This window comes from Lepisosteus platostomus, chromosome 12, assembly GCF_059453375.1.
Source record: "Lepisosteus platostomus isolate fLepPlt1 chromosome 12, fLepPlt1.hap1, whole genome shotgun sequence".
Classification (NCBI taxonomy): domain Eukaryota; kingdom Metazoa; phylum Chordata; class Actinopteri; order Semionotiformes; family Lepisosteidae; genus Lepisosteus; species Lepisosteus platostomus.
In genome coordinates this window covers 39,023,342-39,044,552 of record NC_142622.1, presented here as the reverse complement: position 1 = coordinate 39,044,552, position 21,211 = coordinate 39,023,342, and the positions used below count along the sequence as shown (strand labels likewise).

Sequence of the window (21,211 nt, the reverse complement as noted above, 5' to 3'; positions counted from 1 at the left end):
GCAAAACTAGGAAGTTTGCTTGTAATGTCAGAAGGGCTACAGAGGGAGGTGTAGTACTTTTATCTAATTTTTAGATGCTTATTAGTTGCCAATTTATCAAGGCTTTTTGAAAACATCCAAGTGAATCAGAATGAAGTGGTTCTGTAATTTCTTTTCAGTAAAGATGTCTTGTTTATTGAATTATCCCACTTTTTCCTTTTTTTATAATGAAATTAGGTCTACAGAAAGAAATTATGATTTTTTTTTTACAATAACTTTTAGAAGTTTCTAATATATTGGGTTATATTAGCTGTTATTTCTGCTTCAATTATTTATAGGTTAAATTATGGGATCTACAGAGAAAGTTAGTACTTAAAATTTCACAAAGAAGTACATATCACAATCTGTTGATGAGAGCAAGCCATTCATTATATTGCAGTTTTTCAATTTATATTGTACTTAATTGTTTCAACATAGATTCAAACATACTCTATCTTAGACTATACAGTATGTAGGTCGCGTTGATGCTTGGAATAAACTGTAACGTAAAAGTTAAAACACATTTTAAAAGTAATATAACATTGTTGATTTTGCTAATGCAAGACATCCATTTGCCAAAGAAATTTGTTCCCAGATACCATTTCTGAAAGAGTTGCTAATTAAAATACTGTATATTAAACCAGCTTTGAAGAGGTGTTTTTATTTAAATTTCCTGAGAAGCATCCAGTGCTTTTGTTAAAGACATGCAGCTTTCCAGTTTGTTACAAGTTAAGAATTCAAGACTTTGATACCAAATTTTCATTTTGCCTGAGCTCTCAATTGTTACTTGATATTGAATGAACTGTTTGATTTGGATAAATTGAAGAAATGTATATGATTTTTATAATCTTTTTTTTGTCAGAGAGAATAAGCAACACTAACCAATAACACAACCAAGAACAAAAATGTAAATATACAGTATCTGAAGACTTAGAAGCATATGGTTCTGTAGTAAATATAAAACATACAGAGATTAGATGTGACTCATGAATATGTTTCAAAATATTTATTTTTCTATACAAAACTATTTAAAACGTTATATTTCTTAATTGTAAGTGTTATACTGGTTATGGACATTTGATTTTAACAGAATCTTTCCCTGCACGTTTCTATGTAGTGCTGTAAATGAAAAGGTAGGAATTGCTTTATCAGTTAGGGAAGATTACGTTAGAGACGTATAGGTACAGAAGACTGGGAAAGCCTAGGTCTAGGTCTAATTAAAGCCTAAGCCTTTAATTAGGACCCTCGTGTTTAAATACTGTCACAGAACCCTTAACAATTCGAAAAGGTCAGAACCTCATTTGTCTTCCAGATGATGACATCACTTACAACTCAGTCAATAGATTTGAGTGCCAGCAATACATCTTTTCTCATGTAAGTCTCATACTCAAATACTGACCAGTCCAGTTTTTTTTTTCTGGCACATGACACGATCAACATTCAAGGTGAAGCTGATGGATGGAGCAGCTTTGTTTCTGTCTTTATTGATGATATCTGTGTAGGCTTTTCAATAACTTACTAAAATAGCTATAGTTTCTTTAATATATGCAATATCTTTAACTCTATACATCAGAAACAAATGGCATGTTTCTGTTTATTCATTTCTTTATGTTTAATAAATCAATGTGTGGGTAATGTTTCCTTGTCTTTCCCAGCTATACTAAAAAATGAAAAATCCAGTACGATGCATAATTAAAGGTACCTTTAAGATTCATCTGATATAACTTGGCACAAGCATAGTGCTTTGGGAATTTAGAATATTAAATAAAATATGTTCAAAACAGTTATATGGTGTTATGTTGAAGAATCCCTGAATATTAAAACAAAAAACATGCCAAAATAATTTAAATAGAAAATTCAGATATGGAATAGCATTATAACAAAGGATGGTCTAAGGAAAGATGTGTGATAGAAGGGTCATTGTAGTATAGTTTATCCATCCATCATCAGAAAGCCACTCCTTTCCTTTAAGAGTCATAGCAAATCCTGGGAACCAATCCTTTTGGGGACACAAAGAGAAGCAACCATGGACAATTTAGAGACAAGGTGATTTACCCAGCATGTCTTTGGGAGGTTGGAGGAAACTGAAACTACTCCCCAAAAAACCTGGACATCATGGTACAGATTAAAAGTCCACAAAGAATGCTTTGAGACAGGCCAGGGGAATTCAGGAGCTGTGAGGTACTGTAGCTGGGCAAACCTCCTTGCTGTCCTACATAATGTAATATAAGATGAAATGTAGATTATCACAATGATTTTTATAAACTGGAAACAATTTAATATTCACTTCCAAGTAGCTGATATATATTAATTTCAAAGTAGCCTTTAATTATTCATGTATCTAGGCTGCAGGTTTCATTTTAGGGCTTCAATTGCATTTTAAACAGAAAATGTTTTTTGGAAAGAAATCTGCAAGCATGTGAGACATTCAGTACTTTTCTCAGCGTTATAGCTATGCTTGACCATATTATCTTACTGTATATTTCTTCACTTATATCTTATTGTTATTAAAAATTGGTGATAGCTGAAATAAAAGAGACATCTGGCTTGGCGGACCAGCTCTACCAGTGACTATTAAAGTAATTTGATCTTGTCTAGACAATATATGAGCCAACCCACAAGCAAACCTGTTCTGTTTTTTTAAGGATAAGTATACGGTAATACAGTTTTTGGTCCTTACCATTCTCAAAATAAAGTAAGTGTTAAAGAAGCCACTGAAACTGTGCTTTGTAGCATCACCACCATTACAGTATTTTCCAGTATTTCAGGTAATATTTTGCATTTTCAGTTTTTATTGTCCTAGTTTTGTCATTGTTTAGTTACTTTAATTTATCCAGTAACAATAATTATTGAAATCAATTAAATAACAGGGAAATCTGGAGTCGAAATGTTGATGCTTACGTAATGGCTCAAAAATATGTTGAAATAATATATGATTGAAAAAGGGATATGCTTTCTGTGTTCTCACTGTTCACCTTGACCACTGTCATTCTCCTGCAGGGCTTTGTATTTATGCCTAATGTTTAGTTCTTCTTTACTTCAAATTTTCCATAATTATTGGTGCTTTTTTGCTATACTAAATGTGTTTTTTTTTTCCATCATGACATAAATAGCAGTTTCATACAGTACATTTAACATGTTTACTATAGATACAGGAAAAAACATGTACTGTAGCTTGAGAATGATCAGTTGTGTAATATACAATTTTGAATAAATTATTGTACACTTTTTAATTAATAATATATATCAGGAAACTAAAGATACTTTTGAGGCTACTCTGAGAAGTTTGTGAGGGACCTTAAAAATGTATAGATTGACTTTATATTAACCCACCCTCAAAAAAGACACTCTAGTACAGTTAGACAAGCAAACAAGAGGTGATGATCTTTAGCTGTTACTGCATTGTTTTGGATTTTAAAATTGGTTTCACTAGATGGGAACATAGCATAACATAAATGGCGTTACAGTTATAACTCTTGCAAAAAGGCCATCAAGTTTCAAATCTAGATCACTTTTATTACCCCTGATTTATAAGTATTATACTGTAGGTACCTTTCAGTTGCAGATGAAACAGTCTTTAATGACCAGCTAAAGTCTTTTTTTCTTACATACTTTATTATGCAGATACAGTATATTCATGTGGTGGAGGCAGTTGGTATTAAAGTAGTTGGAACATTAAAGTAACTCCTTCATTGCTATATTAATAAATACAGCACAGCAGTTTTCAGTGATATTCCATGTTGTAAATTCAAAAGGTTTTCTTTCTAATTATAATATAAAGATGAAATATATTAATTCGAAAACAGCTCTTCACTTTTATAATCAGTTTTATTTGATATAATGCCTTTTATGAGAGATCACCTTGAGGCACTTTACAAATATTTAATGTGGACAGGTATGAACAAAAAAAATGAGTATACAAGTTAGCGTTAAGTATATACTGTAGAAGCAACATCTCCACTTTGTGGCCTGATCTCATCAGATATCAACAGCTAATCTGAACTGGTCCTGGTCAAACTTGGGACTGGTCACCTCTAAATAAATCTATGTTGCTTGTTCAAGTTGTATTGATGGACCAGTATAGTAGATAGCCCAACTGGGCCACAAATTCTAAACCAATGTCCCATCATCGTAACCGGAGAGACAGAACTGTAGCAAGTGTAGCTCTTTGGAACAGACACTTAACTGGGGTCCTTACTTCTTGGACTTTAAAGACCATTACATATCATCACACTTAAGCTTTTTATTGTATTTTAAGCAAACTTATTGTATTTTAATAGGGTAATTATATGTTAAAGATCATATCGAAGATAAGAATTTAGTTAAATTACAAAAAACAATCTTGTAGTACAAGTTAAAAATGTTTGTGCAATCTGCCCTACATTTTCCCTTATTTCAATTGATTATTTTTATCTTCTTTGCTTGAGCTGTTCTGTAGTGGCACATAATGTCTGCTGTGCGTCAATCAATTAGGTGCTGCACTTCTCTGGGGGATAAATTGTGTCTGCTTTATGTGTGGAGTGTTTTGAAAACCTTTGGGATGAAAAGCTTTTGAATGTGTTGACTGACTTGCAGGATAAAATGTGAGATAGGAGGTAACACCATATCCTGTAACTGGATGGAAGGTACAGTAGAGTATCATAGTGTACAAAGCCTCATTTTGGTGAACTAGGAGTCCAAAAGGCACCAATAACATGTACTGTAAGTGTATAGGGAGTTAACAGTGCATTGGTGTATTATACTAAAATACACATGGGGCCTAAATAAAACTAACATTACTGCTGAAAAGAGAAATATATAGCAAATATGGATGGATATTCTGTAGATGGATGGATACTACAAATGCTACATTTTACAGTTGGAAATAGAAACTAAAGTCCACAACTGCATTTCTGCAATTGAAGCCACTTGACTATTCCATTTTAATTGTCTTTTAAGTTTGCTGTTATAACTTACAAACCCATCCTTTGTTTTCAGTAATACTAAATCTTAAGAAAATTGAGTAGATTTAATGCATTGGTTTATCGATGAATAACATTTGTGAATTGCCATCCCTACCTTTTAAATACTGTAGGCTGAAGTTCAGAATATTTTGAATTTTTTCTCCTGGTAAAAGAGCAGAGCTTTTAAAATGTCATTTTTATTAAAGTAAACTTTTTGCTGGAAGCAATTTTTGCTTCAATACTTCTGTCATGGATGATAAATCATCCCAAGAGAATAGAGTCTTCCTTTTGAGAATAGTTCAAACCATTCATATATCATGTTCAAAATTTAAATTACAGATTGCAACTGACATGTGATCACTGACCGGAAATGTGAGACAATTAAATACTATGCTTGACTTTTGCTTAGTGTCTTGCATCTATTAAATAGAACATTAGAACAGATTCGAATATATCATAGCACAATAGAACAGCTGACCACTCAATTGGCTACATTATTGACGTGTAAACTCGTTGCACGAAAGTAGAAAAAAAGTTTTAACATCTTTTGAGGAGCATAAAAATATGCTATTAAAGGTATTAAAACATAGTTAATTTTGGTCATCCCAATAATTATTTGATTTCATTTTGCGACTATTAAACAATTTAAACATTTCAAGTTCAGAAAGGAAATGTAGAGCATTTTTTTCATGTAGCAAAATACTGGTAGTACTGTCCAGTATATGTTACCCCCCTTTTTATTTTCCAGCTTGAACATTAAATACTAAAACATGAAAATTGCAGAATTGTCTAATACTGTACATTACCAAATGTATTGGCATTGAAAAACCAGTGATATCTACTTTGCACCTGTTTACTTGCAGAAAACATTTGTGTGGTTAGAATAATACTGCTGACAGCCATTCAAAATGGAAGTGAGGTTTGTTATATCTGTTGGATATTTCCATTATTTCAATCTTTAAGTATTATAAATGTATCAATTTTGATTCTGGCTCTTCAGAATCTGTAATCTGTGGCAATGGAGGACTTTGCTCTTTGTGCAATGCTATTAGCATCACTTATAACTTTTTTTGAAAATTTTAAGAAAGAAAAATGATCAAATCTTTGAATTTTTCTGTTATTTCATGTTTATTGTACTTGTTTAATGAGGGATATGCACATTACTATACTTAGATATCAACAATAATGCATATGATATGTCTGGACAGTAATATTTAAAGATACACAGTTATCACTACCAGCAAAAATACTGGCAAAATAACACTATTTCGCTGTATTTAACTACGATTACCCTGCACTCAGCTTTAAAATTAATTACAGGATTCAATTTTTTTCATCTCCATTAGTAATATTTAATGCACAATTAAAACTCATTTAACAAAACTTTCCTTGCTTTTTCCACAGTAGTACATAATAGTTCCTGCAGGTCTTTGGTTTTAATAGCCATAGGAAAACTGGAAGATCAAAGAAAACATTCCATCATTACATATAATCTAGTTTCAAAGCATTCTGGAGTAACATATAAGGAGTATATGAAATGAGTTATACAGAGGTTATACTGAATAGAACTGGTACAGTATTTTCCATGCTTGATATTACTTAAAGTACTTTAGAATCAATACTAAATACTATATCTGACATTGTACATTGAAATTGTTTATTCACTCAGATTCAACTACTGAATATCATCAAATCAAGTGTTGCGTAATTGCACTAATTAAAAAACTTCATGAGGACACTGAATGGAAATCAGTTAATGTCTGTTGCACAAACAGAACAGGGATGTCTGAATCCTTGTAATATTTATATATTGCTTATGACTAACCAAAGTGCTATATTTTAACAAGGATGGTTAGCTACATAAAACACTACTACATTCTATCCACAGTAATTGCATGGCTTAGTTGAAAAAACAAGTCAGTCCATGTTGGGAGAGAATCACCTTTTCACATTTTGTTCACAAATTAGATTTCTCTGTCTCTCTGTCTTCTGGTTCTTTAACTGCAAATTCAGAATAATCAATGATAGGTTTCGACTCATGAAATCCTTCTTATGTTGGGTGTTTCACACTGTTCAGGGAATTGAAAAATGTAGCTCTGCAGTCTTGAAGGTCTTGCACATAACATTCTTTAAAAATATATTCAGAAACAAGAAAGGTGTTGACTTCCTGACACCAGACAGAAAATTGCTTGCTGCTTCATTAGTTAATGTCCGCATCTTTCTCTTCATGGTATAAATTACAAGTTGTCTCATAAGAGGCAATAATAATTATCTCAAATCATTAAAGTAGGAACATGCAGGGTGGCAATTTAATTACTATATTTTGATTCTGGCTATTTTACAACATCAGCAGTGAGGTAATTAGGAAAATTAAATGAATAAAGTTGGCATGCAAGTACTGTACCTGCAGACATTTACATATTTTGCATTAGCTGTCACTTAGTTAGGTGACTATGGAGAGCTGGTGACAGCACTTTATATTAAATCTAGCTTGTGTGTGATGGTTGCCCTAAGGAAAATTGAAGTAATTGACAACATAGCTTTATAATTGATGAAAAGTGGTAAAATATCTTTTGTAATAAAGAATGTGAAAGATGTACAGAACAGCAACAAGTACTGTATATAGCCAGATACATTTGAATCACTTTGCCTACAGTAGCAGTGTAAGCTGAAAGTGTACTCTTGGTAAAACTTCAAACCTAAAATCTTAGGCCCATAGAGATTCACCAGAATGAAAAGCCAATACTGATAGGGAGATACTGTAAGTTCTAATGAAAAAAAAAAAACACAATAACAAGACTGACAAGAAGCTCAGTCACTGAAGGTGGTTATTCTATGAGTGAGTGGAGTTCTACATGCCCAGATATTGCTAGCTTGAGTCTGGGCAGTGTTGTTATCCTGATATGACTGGAATTCCTCAAGTACTAACTCACAGCTGCCCAAGTGTCAGGCATTGGGTTAGGTGAGCTGAGTTTAGCCAAACTAAAGCTAAAAGTGTGCCTGTATTTTTGAGTTTTTCACAGTGAGAATCAAACCACGTCTCTGTTGTTAGGTTTCTGTTTAGTGCTGTAAAAGTTTTCAGAGGATTACAGAATTCAAACACATACAGAAAATATAAAAATGGTCAATTCTATTTCCAGTGCTGGAAAATTAAATAAACTCATGTATGAGTCCTACCTTCTTGACAGAAAATATACAGTATCTCTTCAGATTCTCTTGGGATTTTGGGAGATTAATATGTTAGAAAATGTAAAGCAGCCAGCTTTTCTAGAATAAAATATATTGTGCTCTGACACAAATGTGCTTATTTTCATGCTTTCCAGTAACTGTTGAGTTTTAAAATATGAATTTTAAGATCTTTCCACATAATTATGTTCATATTACCATCAGCAAATATTTTTTGTGAAACACAAAACTGTCAGGATTCATATCCCCTGAATGCTTAACAAATATCTTTGAGAGCTGACAGAAATCACTAACATACGGGGGAGTTTGATTTAGAATTATTATAACTACACAGCCTGTTCATCACATTTCATGTGTTGTCTGTATGCTCCACAACAGTAAAAATAAAATGTATCATAAATTAAATTCTGTATATTTAATCATTTACAGGACTTTAAGATTTAATTTTTTCTCATCACGACGGAGATGTAACTGGAGCTGTTCTTACAAGCCCTGACCACTTACCAAATGGGTTTAACTGTGAAAAGAGCATATTACGTATTAAAAATGGTTCAGCGTGCCAAGAAAAGACATGCTGATGTGAGCCATTTCTATCACGCTGGCACTGCATTAACTGACATAATCACCTCAGCCCTCACTGGGACTGATTCATCTTAAACTTAAATCATAAACCATGTTTTAGGCATGTAGGTTATGTTTAATGTGATTGTTTCTTTACATTTCTATTTGTATTCAGTCAGTTCAATGTGCACTGGTATGAATAGTATCCGCAATACTAATAATGTGAAATACTACTGATTCCATCTTTCAAAAGGTATGTCTGTGTTAGTAGTGCATAATTAAATAGAGCTTCTGTCTAATTGTCTTTTCTTAGTTAAGATCACTTTTAATATATATATAATACCTCCTTTATTTTTAAATGGAGTTAAGGTCAAAATGTTTTGCATACAACAAAGTTATTATATTTTTATGATTCTTTAGAATTGCAGAGCAGTTCCTGCGGAAATCCTGGAGTTCCACCTAAAGGTATCCTATATGGGACAAGATTCAATGTTGGTGACAAGATCAGGTACAGCTGTGTGACTGGATATGTACTCGATGGTCATCCCCAGTTAACCTGCATCACAAATGCAGGGAATAATGCTGTGTGGGACTTCCCTGTTCCAATCTGTCGAGGTAAGTAACAATTTTATCATTCTTAAAACAATTGAGCTTGTCCTTATTGTCAGCTCTCTGTTAGTTACTGTATGGCTATGGGGCAAATATATCTAGCATGTACTTTGTGTATGCATATACTGTATGTGTGTGGCATGAGCTGTGGGGTCCATATACTGTAACAGTAGCCTAGTTCTATGCAATATTTCTTCTTAACACATTTGTTAGTGTTTCATAGCATTAATACATTCATATAAGTTTGTACTGTAGGCTTTAGAAGGTTAATGAATGCTAGAGGTCATGGACCCCATATTACAGTATATCCACATAAATGCTTAAATTCCCATGCAATCTAATTGAAATTTAAGCACCTAATATTTTGAATATGGGGGCGGGGTATGTTACTTGGAGAGTTTTACATAGATGTTTTCCAATACAATACTGTATTTTATGTGAAATGTTAGTAATCAGTTATCTTGGTGGAAAGATTAGAAGAATCAGAGAGCTTCGGTCAGATAATGCTTGCAGGCCAAAAATATTTCATTCAGATTGCTTTTTAGAAAATCATAATTGATAGCAAAAAGTTGGTAATAAAACCATTTTCAAATAAATGAACATCACAACACATCACAACAAATGAAGATCACAACACTTATTAATAATGTTTCTGGTCAGACTGTACTGTAAGGATTATGGTACTGCCCTTATTGTAAACATAAGAAGATTTATTGTCCTGTGTTTTGGCCAATTATATTGTGCATTATCCATGACCATTTTAAAATAAGGCCTTCTTCCTGGGTAGTATTAGTTTTGAGAGGATGCATTTAATAGGGAAAAATGACAGCAACTTTATCATGTCTGCTTTTGTCTGGAACAAAGGCAACCTCAATTACAACCTACACTCAATAGAAAAATTCTAATAGAATAAATACAGATTGTTATCCTGAGTGTACTACAGTTCAGAAGACAGGGAAAACATAGTTTGCCAAGGAAGAATAAAGGAGTGGCCAAACACAATCACGACTGTACTGCACAGCTGTTTTACTAGCTGGAATGTGGTAGTGACTTCAGAAAAGTCGAATAGAATGCAATCCTGTCTGCTCGCCAAGCTGTGCCTTTGTTTAGTCTGTATCCTACACGCTGTTGCATTGTCCATGTATAATATGCTTATCAGACTAATGGCTGGACAGAGATTATATGAAGATTGTCAGAAAATGAAATATTGACATAAGACATTATATCAAGAATTGTACAAAAGCAAACATTACTTACATACAGGTAAGGTAAGAACAGGCAAAGGTTTATTCTATACCCAAAGAAGACTCCACAGCCAAAACGTTGTGTCTTTTTTCATTTCCTTCCAGCATGGAATAAACCTTTACCTGTTCTTTTGCAGCCCACGCATGCTGACACAGCTCCAGTACCTACTCAAACTTCATTATGTACATACTGTTTGCTTCTGTTCTATACAGTAGGTCATATATACAGTAATGGCATAGGGAATTAAATTATTGGGTTTAAAGTGTAGATATAAATAGGGCACATTGTACAGTTTCAGAAAAAAAGCAATTTCCTGGAAAAAAATATAATGGGGACATAATAAGAAGTAGAAATGTATACTGAAAGGCATTAAAATGCAACAAAAGGGTATGATTGCATATTTATTACTTTACAGAATACAATGATATTTAAATAATTCCAAAAAATAGGTGTTGCAAATACAATAGTCAACAATGTAATGCAAATCAGGAAAACGATAAAATCCATGGCTTTATTGAGCACCTGGTAAGTATGATAAAGCCAGTAATAATGTACCTGGCAAACAGTGAAGTGTTAACACCATTTGGTACCAATTAAAATTAGAGTGCTTGCATTCTGTAGGAGCTGGAGCCTGTTGATGTCCAGTTAGTAGAGCATTGCAGGAATCCAGATGGGAAGAGACAAAGGCATGACAGAAAATTTCAGCATCTGCAATAGAGAGATAGAGGTTCACCTGTGCACTGTTGTGGTTGTGGAGGGCAGAATATTTCACAGATGAAACTGTTAAGGAAAAGGCCAATATCCTGTGTTTCTAAATGTGCAGATTGAAGTGCAGGAGTTAAACTTCAGTATTAGTAGATTTAATAATAAAAGCACACCTTTGATGTTAATGCAAGGCATACTAAATCTGACAAAAATATGGATTTTTAAAAATATATGCATCATATTTTAGATTAATATGCAGCCAATAAAAGCTTTATGAATGCTATATATAATAATGGGGCTATTAATTATTCATATAACAGTGCATGGTACTGTATGTTTTAACCTGTAGTTTCAAGGGGAATATTCATATTCATATTATGCTTTGTGGTTTTTGGGAAAGTATTAGTTCTGTTATGTAAGTGTTATTAATATACCAGTAATTATTGGGCAATATACTGTATATATTGTAGGTCTGTAATCATCACCTCAAAATAAAATGTTAAAAAAGTGCGAAAAATATATTAACCATAGAACCATAGAATTTTTCCCCTTTTAATTTTAAGTAGTGTGCAAGCTGTAACATTTACTTTAGATGCTTTTTAAAATTTGTGATTTCTTAGTAAAAGATATGCATAAAGGGTTGCCATTAAATTAACAAAATAAACTTCTCAGTAGTGCCTGTAATGTCTTTTTAAAGAGTTGTAATGATATCTGTAAATCAGAAATTAAAGTAAAGAAAAGATTTTGCTTGCTTAACAGTCCCTTTAGTTTTTAACCAGCAGCAGGAACACTGTGAAATTTGCTATATCATAAGTAAAGCAAAGCTGTGGTTAATAATTGGATAATAGATACCAATTAAGACACAAAGAAAATAAAATTGCTGTATGAAGTTGTTTGGTAGACCAGTAAGTGGCACTCTTGCATCAGACGTTGATATTTCAATCTGATTCCCATATTTGGCTTTCCTGTGGGAAATGGCATCATCCAGATAAGATATTAATATAAAGTCCAGTGGCAAGCTTAGTGCCGTAGCCGAAATTACTATGAAGGCTTATTAAATCGGGCAAAATATGAAATTTACTGACATCCTCCTCTTTTCTTACTTTACTCGTCTGTCAAGTAATTTGAGTTGAGGTAGTATTGTGTGATGCCATGTGTGGATGGACATTATAATAACGTATTCATAGTTGCAAACACTATTAAACCTGGCTAAACAGAGTATTGTGTGGGGGATAATGTTTCTGCAAAGTTATGAAGTACTAGAAGCAAGTTGGTTTGTCCTTTACAACTGTTATGTAAAACTGCAGTACACAGATCAGACATTAGTATTACCTGAATAGTTAGAATTCCTTGTGCTCTCCTGACAAACCGCCTGTTTTCTCTCTTGATTTTTTTTTCACAACTCTTTCTTTATTTTTTCTTGTACATAAGGGGAATAAAGCTTGTTTAAGTTATTTAGTCACGGATAGGTACTAAGAAAATATGTACTTCATTTCAATATCTAAACTCCAGATTTACTTCTTAAGACATTTAGAGCTTGGCTAGAGTTTTTTGCTTTAATCCCTTTTAACAATATCTTCTGTTTTCCTTTTTGAAGGGCATGCATAATCTCCAGCATTCACAGTTTTATATTCAGGGAAAATATGTATTGTAAAGTATTCAAATTCAGGAAATGTCCTTCTGCATGTGCACATGCATATTCATATATATGCAGAACCTTTTGAAGATGTTGCAGGAATGTAAATTCCATCTACAGTGCAATATATACTTTGAAATCTACAAGTATGTATTAAAACACAGAGGCTGTTGCTCCTGCTGTTAATGTGATGAGAGTTTAAATAACAAATGCGTATCAGGGCTGCATGGCATTTCTATAAATTGATTTTTTTTAAAAAACTTCAATTCAAATGGAAATGAAATGCTATTGTAACTGTCCTACTGTACTGTACCATGAAATTACAATTTTAAAAGTTGGAAGTAATCTGTCATGTGCAGCTGCATGCATGGTTTGAAAAAGCTATCCTTATAACTTTTAGTTTTTTTTTTCTCAAAATGCTAGTGTGACATATTTCACAAAGTAAGCCAAATGAAAATCAGTAAAATAATGTTAAAAGCAATTTCATTTCATTATCATTATTATTCTTGTTGTTAGTAGTAGTAACTGTTATAGTATATTTTTTTAATAGATTATCTTTTACCTTTCAATGAATGTGAGTGCAGTAAAGAAAATCTCTGAAATCTTTGCTTTTCACTCATATTCACTAGCGAAACTATAATGATCTCCATTGTATTTAGTAAGTAAAGAACTAGAAGAGGCACTGTTCCTTTGGGAGATCAGCCAGATTAAAAAACAAAACAATTTGTATGTAAGAATGTCAGTTGGAAATCAGAAAATGGCTTTGCATAGTAATAGGAGTGTCTGCAGTATTCACATTATTATTATTATTATTATTATTATTATTAAGATGTATTCATCCTGTGGGTAGTGGAAAGTCAGAGTCTACATACTCTGACTTTAGCATCGTCGGATGCTAGTTTACAATAGACAGGATGGATGTGGGAGAAACTATAGTACCAGTGAAAATCCTTACAAACCCAGACAGAATATGCATTCTTTAAACAAACAGATGACTAAAGCCCTAATTGAACCAAGGACCCTTGGAACTGTGAGTCAGTAACATTAAGTGCCACATCACTGTGTACCCATCATCGTTATCATCGTCATTACTGTCTTAAAGTGACTAATTTATTATCTGTAATAAGAATATTATTTGTGTGTTTTCTTTCGATTTTTGGCTATTTCCTTTCCATTGCTTCCTGAGTATGTCAGAGATGTAAACATTTCCTACAGTTATGAGTTAATAATGAATATTGTGTAATGAATATTCAGGACCTGATGGAACTCTTTTTCTGAGTGAGGTAAGCCCATATGGAATTCATTGCAGAACAGTGCTTTGTCAGCTTCTTTTGTGATTTGTGATTATTCAGAATGAATACACAAAAAGCTACAATAATACATGTTTTTAGGTTGAACCTTTAATTATAATAATAATTATTATTCCTTGCTTTTATTCCTTTTATTCCTTGCTTGAGTTTTTTTTTAACTAAAAGATCCCAAAGTGCTTTGCAAATGGGTGAGGGCCCCGTTCTTCTATGACTGAAGTGCATTAGCTACTCAGGTGATGGATGTCAGCCACTATCCACCAGCAACCCCAGCACACACACAAATTGATCTAAATGAGATATCTAGGGAGGCCAGATTTTGTAAATCCAGAGTAAGATTTAAAACCCCTCCATTTTTTAAAACTGCCATGGCATCTTTAATGACCAAGAAGTCTGGATCCTTGTAATGTGCTGATGTAATATGCCTCCTTCTACAACACAGTGTGCCCAGCCACCACACTGGAGCACTGTTTTCGTTTGAGATTTTAGTCTAGAGAGAAGTGTGCCGCCTACAGATCCATCAACACCACTTAAAACAACAACCAGATTATAGTTACAGGTTTCTCTTCCTAAAATTGGCCAGGCCTAGTTTAAACCCCTATTATCTGATAATGTTAGGCACAAGGGTGGTAATTCTGATGCCCAATTTAAATTTTGCTCATTATACAGTATAAATCAGATTAATCTAAATCGGCATGGTTTTAACAGCTGTACACCTCACTCCATGACTTTCAGATTATATCATTTTTCGACATAAACAAAGGTGATACAAAAGTGAGCACTACTTATCCTGTTTATCTATTGTATAGGTTTATAATATAATGCATTGTTATCAGTAACCTAAATAAAATGCTTATTTTCCCAAACAAATTCTTCCATCCTTTTTTTTTCTTCTTAGAAAGAAAATAATGTCTAATGCCTGCTATGTTTTGAGCAATCAGGAATATTCTTCTGTTACAGAATTTGAAATATATAATCAAATTACCATTGATACTAAGTGGATGAATGAAATCAGTTTTCTTTCCAAAGTAACAAACTTCAGTATAGGCTTAGTTTAATGAAGAATTGCAATTAAATAGAAATAACACCCCGCCTCAAAAAGTGTAGGTGCCATATATTTTCCTGGATAAAGCTTTCACAGCAGTGTGTACTGCAAGGGATTGTTCAAATTGACTTGAATTTCACCATTATTTTTTACTTCATGAAAACTTCATTGCATAGTTTTCATAAAATGTGTCAGAAGTTATAATACAACACAATCGAAAGCTTCATAAAAACAAATAATTTTACTTCAGCTACTCTTCTTAATGCAATGAAGAAGAAAAGGTTATTCCTCTTAAATATGCTATTAATCTGATGATTACCCTGTATGGTATTCATATTTTCTTATAATCTTCTGCTCCTAAATGTGACCGTTTGTACTGTAAATGTGTTAGAATTTTAACTAAATTTCTTAACCTCTTTTAATCGCTGAAGGGTTTTGTTTTACATTTCTATAAAGTATATACAGTATATATTACACTACACACTTTGAGAGATATGAGCTTTGCTTGATTTGGAAACTTTCCAGTCAGGCTCTTAGGATGTTATATTAACATATTGAGGGTATTCAGCTTAATCAATACATTCTACAGCCAATAAATAAAAGGCATGTTCTGATATGTACTGTAGAGGTCATTGATAATGTGGTAAAATCCAGTGGGAGTTTATTATGTGTTGTGAAAATAGACTTTTAAAGTAAAAAAAAAGTCAATGTAATGTGATAGATAGCCTTGTTTAACTGTTACTGTACTACTCCTTTAGAAAGTACTGACATTTCTAGCAGGTTACAATCCATATTTTATACCGTACAGTATATTGGATAAGGGACAGATGTACAGGCTTTTATGTCTAACAATGCAGACGTTTGACACTTACTTGACTTTTTGAAAATGATGCATTTATGCGGATTGAGACACAGATAGGATCTAAGAATAAGATGCATTTTCATTCATCCTGGCCTAATGCCACTGAACTGGACTTAAGTTTCTCATTTTTAAGGCATTTGCGTTTTTGGCCTTAGGAAGCTGAAAGCTTTGAATTTAATGGATTGCATCACATTGATAAGGGCCCTAGTCCACAAGTGACTGAGCTTTCACTCTAGTGATTTCTTCAATTTCCAGTTTCATTTTGTAAAGGTATTAGTTTAGTTGTCTAAGAGTCTTGTGTTGTTTTTGATGTTTTTTAGAAGGTGGTCTACTAAAAATGCTACTGTATGTTTTGTGGTTTGATAGGATGCAAGCCAACTGTCTTGTGGCATGCAGTTCTCTCTAGTGGTATCTGTTTTGCATTTCTTGTCACTAGGCAACAATGCCAATGAAGTGGAAATGTTTCCACTCATGCTTTGAGGAGCTCCAGTGTGTGACTTCTATTATGTGATGAACTTGTTTTTTCCTAAGTCTCTCTTTACACACTTTAGAAAGGTCTTTTCTCACTCTTCTTCACATGAGTGGGGCTTCCAAATGTTTCTTTGCAGTTCTCCAACAAGGCATTCCAGAAACATTAATGAGGATAAACTTAGTTGCATTAAGGCTTAGTTGCATTAAGTGTTACAAATGTAAGACAGGCACAAATACACATATGAGGAGGAAAGGACATCAATATTGTTACATGTACTGTATATACAATGTTAGCATCAGAATTAAATGTAGCTTTGTTTCCAGAACCAAGCATTAAGAAGCATTCTTAGCAGCAGATAGTTAACTGTGACTAAAAAATTCAAGCTAAACCTGGTTATGAGCCAACAGCTTTATACTGTTTTTTATCATTCCCTCCATGCACTGGTTTACACCCTTTTTCCATCAAAAATGTAATGAACATGCAGCTCAAGTTTTTTTTTATTAGCATATAAAATGTTTAAGATTCATCTTTTCACATTTTACTGAAATGTTCTTGTTATATGAGGTGCGATTTTAATTATAGGTTTTACTACCCATTGTACATCATCTTAGACTGGCTCAGAGAAGAAGGAAACAGGTGAAACACCACAGAAGCGGAAAAAATCTAAGAAAAAAAAGCACAGTGTGGCACTCTTCATATTTTATTATATTTAGTCTCTGAACTATAATAAAAATATAGACCTCATGTCTTTCATTTTGTATGCTGGTAAAGTGTTGGAGACCACAAAGTGTGCAATTCCAGCATGTTTCTTCTTTTACATGGCAGCCCTGCTTATTGAGTCTTGATGACTGATGAGTTTGATTCTGGTTTCAGAGATTCTTGTTTGCAAGGATGGTCATCCTCTCTGGCCCCAAAACCTAAAATCTAGTTGCCTTTTAGTCTCGGTATCGATCGTAGCATGGCCTCTACTGTATATCACAAAGAAATAGCAGTCATTCGAGGTCAATTTGCAAGACTTTTTACACAATGGTGTCTTACCTGTAAATATACAGTACAGCAATCCAAAAAATATTTATCAACATTATGTTAAATGAATTTTGCACACATTATTATGTGGGTTGTAGTTCCAGCTCATAATAATGTACACTGTTATGACACTTAACAAAATATAAAAGAGTGGTTTATTGTATAGGAGTGACCTATCCTATCCAAAGTAATGGCAATGACTCTGCAAATGTCATGTGTAATGACTGCTCAGAACAGTAAAGTGAAAGCATGCCAGGCCACTTCCCCATTGTGCTTTGCTGCTCATGAATGTGAATGATGGTTGTTGTGTGTTCTCTCACAAAATGGGGTTATTAACTATGTGCATATCTCTGGTGTATTGCTGAGGGCCACAGTTAGCTTGACTAATTTAAAGGCAGTGGTTAGCAGACAAAAAAACCTGAAAAAATACAGCAGTCTAAGCTGTAAGATGCTACTGAACAACTAACCATATCTCATGCAGTGCGATGATCACTGCATGACTTGCTGAATTAAAATTTGTGTACTCAAAAGAAAATGTTCCCCTTCTTGGAGAGATATGAACTATACTTCCAGCTATAAATATACTGTATTTCATATAGATTTACATTATCATTGGTTTCATTGCCATCCACCGCCTTTATAGAAACAGGAGTCTGCTATTTGGCCATACAGTATTTCAGGCATTGTAAGTAATTGTAATATTACCCATAATTTAATTACAATTTTAGTACATTTTTATAATAGATTCATTAGTGTTTACACAGTATTTACATTGGTCTTCCAAGAAAAATAAACACGTCAAAAGAAAGAGATAAAAGACACAGGTAATCGAAGTAGTAGTACTAATAGTTATCTCAGGCTAAGCTACTTCACTAGTAGATCTAATACCAGAATTCACACACCTATTAGAATTAGAGGAGGGGAAAACTTTTCCTTGAGGAACAAGGCATCATTATCATCATCATCATTATTATTATTATTATTATTGTTGTTGTTATACATTCACTAGTGTGATCATTAATCCAGCATCCGTAGAGATGGGTCATAGGACAAAAAGGCCACAAGGTGGATATATCTAGCAAGACAGTAAGCACAAAGACAAGGAAGGAAAACAGACAGACATCAAATTCAAAGACCACTGTGAGAGACTTTACCTTCTTCGTAGCAGACTAGACATCGGATTCTGTCCAGGTAATCTGTGCACTGAAAAAGTATCAATCTGTCCAGGTAATATGTTCAGACTCTGAGGCTCATTATTAGGGTCTTGCATCCTTATTTATTTGTGAAAATTGTGATTTCCTATATTGGGGAATCCTTGGGGTAAAAGGAATCTCTTCTTTGTTAGTGATGTATTGTTTAAAATAGAGAAGTAGGTTTCATTTTAGTTGTAAGCATCCATTTAGAAAGAGAGCTTTAGTCCTAAAAGGATTCATTTAATTAAATGTATGCTGGTTTCTTACTTGTCTTTTATTTAATAGGATATAAATTTCTTATTTGTCTTTTACATTGGTCTAGATCACAAAGCTAGAGTTTTCTGTGTTTGTAGAAGGCAGGGCTCTGATCACTTGCAGACTTTACATATCTATTTCTAGTTGTAACAATTCTATGTGATTTTTTTGTCTTTTATTGTAATAAATATTTGTCTGTTTAAGCTTAATGCTTGGTTATTACTCCATTACCAAGCTGTGTAACCCTGGCTATAGGGGGTGAAATCATTATTAATCTTTATAATTTGCTTGCATAGCAAGCTGGTGTCAGGACCTGATTTTTATATTGGTTTGATAATGCCTTATTTAGCCATTATAGCCCCCAAACTCATTATAATATCAATGAAAAAAAATAATGTATGTGACTTTTTATTGTTTTACTGTCAAAGGTAATAACATTTTAAATACATCCAGAACAAAGCAGATTCAGTATTTCATACAGCCAGATGCTTTTACATTTTATCTTCAAAACATCCTTTTTTTGGATTTGAAATGGGATGCATGGAGATTCCACTTTATTTATCAAAACAGGTTCTAGCTTTAATTGTCAAGAAGTGTGTATGTGTATACTGTATGTATGTACTGTATGTATGTATTGATGTGTAGATACTAAAGGCATAGTAATTCCTGAGTTACTGTATCATGAAGGAAAATGTGCAGTACATCTTTAATCATTTTCTAAACCATCAGCAAAACTTTTAACATATTTCCCAATTTAAAAGAGGATTACCAGCAAATATATTTGAAATATCTCGGGTATACTTATTTTAGTCTTGTGGAATTCCATCAACAGTATGACTCATCAGTATATATGATATTGTGGTACTGTGCAAATTGGGAGTTTTTGATGTTTCCCTTATTAATTTTGATGGTCCTATTTCAAGGTTTTGCAAGCTGAGAGCTGGATTTACAGAAGCACACATTTTTTGTGGCATTCACAACTCAGGGCCATCTTTTTAATGCCCTAAATCCAATCCTGCTTTTAACAGTCAGTTCACATGCAAGGTAAGCAATTGGAAAGGAAAAAATGTTCTAGAACAAATCTTAATAGTTGGATTAAAGATCTAATTGTTATGCAGACTCACTAGTAATGACAACAAAGCCAAAGTACACTATTAAATATCACTGTTAAAACAGCAATACTTTCCTCATGTGTTCTGGTTTTAGATTATTCATAGATGGGAATTATTAGGAGACCATGAGTGGTAAAGGCCGGGGACTATTTTGGCCAGGACACTGGAGTAACACACCTATGGTTTGAGGAACGCCCTGCCCTAGGATTTTTAATGATCATGGAGAGTCTAGACCTCTGTTTCATGTCTAATCTGAAGGATGACACCTTTTATATAGTATTATGTTCACCCTAACTATACTGGGGCACAAGGCCCATACAGACCACAGGGTAAGCACTGCCTACTGGTCCCACTAACACCTCTTCCAGCTGGAACCTTAGCTTTCTCAAGAGGTCCCCCATCCAGGTACTGGACAGGCTCATACCTGCTAAGTTTCACTGGGTTGCCACTGGTGATTAGCAGGGTGATATAGCTGCTGGCTAATTATCTTCAGGAACAGTGTTTCAAAATGATAATTCTTACAGATTTCCTAGTTGAAAGATACTGTGTCTACCGATGTATAATTAAACAGCTTAAATATTAAGGGCCTTACTAACTTAGCAATTACTTTAGCTGACCATTCACAGTTTTTAGAATGTCAGTCAAAGGAGCCAAAATGAACAAAAAATGAAGAGTCTGAGTGCAGAAGTATTCAGGAAAGCAAGAGTGTCTGACTAGTTGACAAGTTGAAAAGTGCTTTCTTTATATTTCTGGAAAGCTGTTAATAAAAGATTGTTCTTTAATTATTTACTGCATAGTTGTTTTCACAGTGTGTTCTTCCGAAATCACTGCTAACCCTTCTGGACTTTAGATTTGTCAACATGACAAAGGCTGAAGACATTAAATGGGAAGAGGTAGAAAATATTCCAAATACCACTGTTTAAAGATAGTTTCATTTATTTTAGCTTAATATATTTCAATATATGAAATCAATGTCATATTTCAAATAAAGGTGAATATTAGTATTAGAGATGATGACACTTTCTGTGTGATTCAG

At 33.4% G+C, this 21,211-nt stretch overlaps 1 protein-coding gene across 5 annotated transcripts in view; it reads left to right on the top strand.

Annotated features, from left to right (window-relative positions):
* csmd3b (CUB and Sushi multiple domains 3b) overlaps positions 1-21,211 on the top strand; it is a 561,056-nt gene that overhangs the window by 178,462 nt on the left and 361,383 nt on the right. For all 5 annotated transcript variants that reach the window (XM_088601884.1, XM_088601883.1, XM_088601882.1 and 2 more), the window contains exon 4: positions 9,129-9,323. In XM_088601884.1, the coding sequence (XP_088458010.1) occupies positions 9,129-9,323 (195 nt within the window). The remainder of the gene's footprint in view (positions 1-9,128; positions 9,324-21,211) is intronic.